Source organism: Echinops telfairi, unplaced genomic scaffold, assembly GCF_000313985.2.
Source record: "Echinops telfairi isolate 266 unplaced genomic scaffold, ASM31398v2 ScPeMD7_7416;HRSCAF=8454, whole genome shotgun sequence".
In the NCBI taxonomy this organism is placed as follows: domain Eukaryota; kingdom Metazoa; phylum Chordata; class Mammalia; order Afrosoricida; family Tenrecidae; genus Echinops; species Echinops telfairi.
This window is the reverse complement of record NW_022111316.1, coordinates 3,237,961-3,242,183: the sequence shown is the minus strand read 5'-3', so window position 1 is coordinate 3,242,183 and position 4,223 is coordinate 3,237,961. Positions and strand designations below refer to the sequence as shown.

The 4,223-nt window shown below is 39.2% G+C and overlaps 1 protein-coding gene across 1 annotated transcript; it reads left to right on the top strand.

Annotated features, from left to right (window-relative positions):
* Nucleotides 1–1,771: 1,771 nt before the first annotated feature.
* On the top strand, nucleotides 1,772–3,457 carry FAM111A (FAM111 trypsin like peptidase A). The gene has a single exon (XM_030887519.1). The coding sequence runs from the start codon at nucleotides 1,772–1,774 to the stop codon at nucleotides 3,455–3,457; it is 1,686 nt and encodes a 561-aa protein (XP_030743379.1).
* Nucleotides 3,458–4,223: the final 766 nt, after the last annotated feature.

Here is a 4,223-nt window from a genome sequence, read left to right as displayed (position 1 = left end):
ACATCAACGTCTAGAGTGGGGATAGAGGATGGCTGGAACTGAAATAGAAAGGTGGGACTCAGGACCCCAGATAATTTTATGCAATAAGATTACAATAATTATAACTGTTAAGATGCTCTGACATGAACCTTTTTAAAATTATTGTTTCAGCTGAACTGCCCGTTCATCTTCAAGCCATCATGAGCTCTAACAAGCAGAAGATAAAGAAGTCCCACTTTGGTGGAAAGAATAATAAGAAGATTGAGCAGTATTTTTCTCCAGTACGTGTATACATAACATCCATGAAATACAGTCTACCAGGATGAGATATATCCATTCTTGAAAAGGCTTTTATAATTCTTTCTGCCAAGAAATCACCTATTTGGATACTGAAAATGGGACTCATAAACAAATTTAAACGTTTCTAATTCATTTTATTCTCTCTTTTTTTGTGGTGGAAGGAAAATTGTAGCCATGATTTTGACCACGTCAAAGTAGCTTTTAATCAAAAACTATCATAACGCTTTCTGGAAAAGAAAAGAAAAACAGCCAATACAATATACTAAATCCAACTCACTGCCATGCAGTCAGTGCTGACTCACAGCTACCCTCTAGGGTGCAGTAGAACTGGCCCCCTTTGGGCTTCTGATGCTGTAAATCTTTACAGGCGGAGAAAGGCTCCCATGCATTCGAACTGGTGGATTTGAACTGCTGACATGTCACCAGCCCGACATGAAACCCACCATGCCACCAGGACTCCACCCAATGCACTGAATGAGGGAGTGAAAGCAAAAATGCATGCTATTTGAGTGGTGTCCTCAGTCTTCATAGCAAACTTACACGTACGTCGTGTTCGAACCAATGGCCATTGGGTTAGTAGCTAACAATCCCTAAAGCTCAAAGCCTCCATCCAGAATATTAGTGCTCATATTGTAAGGAGAACCAAGATTACAATTTAATCTACTATGGTTTAGTTGTTGTGCTGGGCATGGTCAGACATAATATTTCATTTAATCTTTCATTCCATTCATCCCTCTATTATTGTGTGACCTGATGGAAGGTACTTACAAGAAAAACTTCCTGAGCCTTCATTTTCCCATCCAAAGAGTAGGAAGGCCGCCTCTGCTCCTCTTCATTTCATAGGATGCAGGGATTTGTTGATTAATAAAGGAAATAATTTAAGTTATTTTTATGATAAATGCTAAGTGAATCAAGGTACTTATTATGAGAAGTGGCTGTAATATACTATTAAAACACATGATTGGTTCACTAGTCTAACATTGAACTAAGGGTTGTTTAATATGTCAGCCTGATAATATATCAATATTTACTATTTGAGGATTTAGAACTTTAAGAGGAAAATGCTTGGTAGAATCCACCACTCTTAAAATTTGTATAACTGAAAAATAATAAACAAAGCCTGATATGACACTCTCAGAGAGATGGGAGACTTCCAAACACTGCCTGTTTCTGATGCATCCACCAAAAAGGTTGTATGTTCCCCCTTCTGTTTCTCAGAAAAACACTCCAATGTGGAGACATCAACAGTTCCTCTAACTGATGTGACAGGAAACTCAGCGTATGCTTGGATCCCAAGTCGAACTCTGGTCTAATTCTGTTCACTCACCTGTTGAGATCGATGTCCCATAGAAATTGGGTGAATTGAATACTGAAAGGAAAGCTAAAGACTAGGGTTGCATTCAGAGTATTAAAGCATCTAACCTCCTTTTTATTTATTTAGGTCAGTAAAGAACAAGAGAATATTCCTCAAATGGAGATGAGGTCTAGAACTATGACTGATGACACCCAAGCTCGGAGATCTCATTCGCCTTGGCAAAATCCAGAAGACCTGGTCAATCTGACCATTACCTTGAATGTCAACTGCAAGGGCAATGAGAACAGGAAACATACACTCAGATGCAAAAAGACAGATAGCTTATATGAGGCACTCAATTCTCTCAAAGCTGTCCAAAATGTGATGAAAGTTCAGCCAGACAAAGAGATGCTGGTGTGTGGCACAGACTACATCAAAGGTTACTTAAACCTTGGAATGCCCCTTAGTTGTATTCCTGAAGGGTCCCACCTGGAAATTAAATTTGTAGTAACCAAGAGTAAACAAGGGAATCAGATACATCATCGGCTTGAAACAACCGTTGGTGCTGACTGTATCAAATTTAATATTTCTGCAATTGGCAAGGAGAAAAGAAGGATTGTTAAGTGCAATCAGCTTCACATAAAAGGGTCCCAGCTCTGCGTCTATGCCTTCAAAGGAGAAACTATCAAGGATGCACTATACAAGGATGGGCGGTTTCTTTCCTTTTTGGAGAAAGAGGAATGGAAACTTATTGAAAACCTGGAACTCATTATAGAAAACACGCAGCCAGTCGATGAGTTAGAGGGCAGGCTCTTTGAACTTGAGGTTGAAAAAACAAGGAGAAAAACCAGCCCCCAGAGAGCCATCTCTCAGAATTCTGAGTCAGTGCAAAGAACAGCCAGTGTGTTGAATACACAAATCATGGACCAGTATCCCAGTTTGGAGAAAGACAGTAAAAAAATCACAGAATATTTAAACAAAGAAATTAAAGACAAGAGGAAGAAAAATGCATTGTTTAAATTACATAAAGAAAACTTTGGGAAACTGGTCAGTAACTCCACCACGATGAGAGAACACAAAAATTTCGTTACTTTTGGTGAGGGTGTTGGGCGTATATCCTGGAACAACAATGGAAACACAGGATCTGCTACTGGCTTTGTTTATAGAGAACCCTTCATTTTTACTTGTCGGCATGTAACAAATTGCATTGTAGGAGAAGGAATAGAGCCAAGTAGGTGGGCAGATGTAATTAGTGCATCTGCATGGATGACATTTGATGATGATGAAGAGTTTAGCAGATTCAAACGCTTTACCTTTGAACCTTGGTTCGAGGTGTCTGATGTAGCTCTTGATTATGCTGTCCTGAAACTGAAGATACGTGAACAAAAACTGCCTTTGGAACTATGTGATAGAAAAGCTCAGGTTGTACCACTTAATGGGTTGTTACATATTATTGGCTATCCAGATGGAAAGGAAAAGTCGACTGATAATTGTTGTATGATCCCTCTGAGTTGTCGAGAAGAAGCATGCAAAAACAGAATAGATGCTGGGGAAGCCCTGGGTCACAATATACCGTATGTTTTTTTGCAGACGGAGAACAGTTTCAAGCCACAATTAGATGATTCTAATGTGATTACTTATGACACCAGCTTTTACTTTGGGTCTTCTGGCTCTCCAGTGTTTAACTCATCCTTCGAACTAGTAGCCATGCATACTGCTGGTTTTTCTTACAAGTACCTGAATGGGATTTCTAGTGTCATTGAGTTTGGCTATACTATGGAAGCCATCCTCAATGACATTAAGCAAAACCATGGGGAGTGGTATAAAACAGAATTATCGCGTATAGGTCAGGGGGATGTAGAAATGGAGACTGATGAAGATTGAGAACTAGTGAGAACTAACAGTGAATACAGGGGTCAGTAAACTTTTGAGGTGGGAGAGTCAATCCCGTATCAACAATTTTAAAATTATTTGAGAGGCATTGTGGTAGTTATATAATTTCTTTTTTTAAATTTTTATGACGTTCTACTTTTATTGACCCTCTCATAACTGTAATTTAAAAGTTATGTTTTTGTTGGATTTTTTTAGAATGTTTTATTGGGGGTTCTTACAACTCTTGTTACAATGTATACATCAGTTGTATCCGACATATAAGTATATATATTGCCATCATTCTTTTCTAGACATTTACTTCCCATTGAGCCCTTGAGATCAACTTCTCTCCCCACCCACCTTGTGGCCCCTTGACAGATTATAGATTGTTATTATTTTCATATCTCACACTAACTGCTATCTCCCTTCCCCTCTGGCTTCTGTTGTCCTTCCCCCTGGATGGGGGTGTGTGGTTATGTGCCATTCATTTCTATCGGTACCCCCTCCCTCCCCATCTCTACCCTTTTGGTATCGATATTCCCATTCCTGTTCCTCATAAAGATGTAAGAAAGATGCAACACCAGTCCATAAGTCTGATACTAGTCCATGCATGAGTCTGAAGAGAGATGTATGGACTAGTATCAGACTTATGGACTGGTGTTGGACTGGGCTGGGATGCTTTCTGATATATAATTGCTTCTTGATATAAAACGCTTTCTTACACATATCTGAGTGTCTCTGGATTTGTTTCTCTAGTCAACCCAGCCTCATACATTAC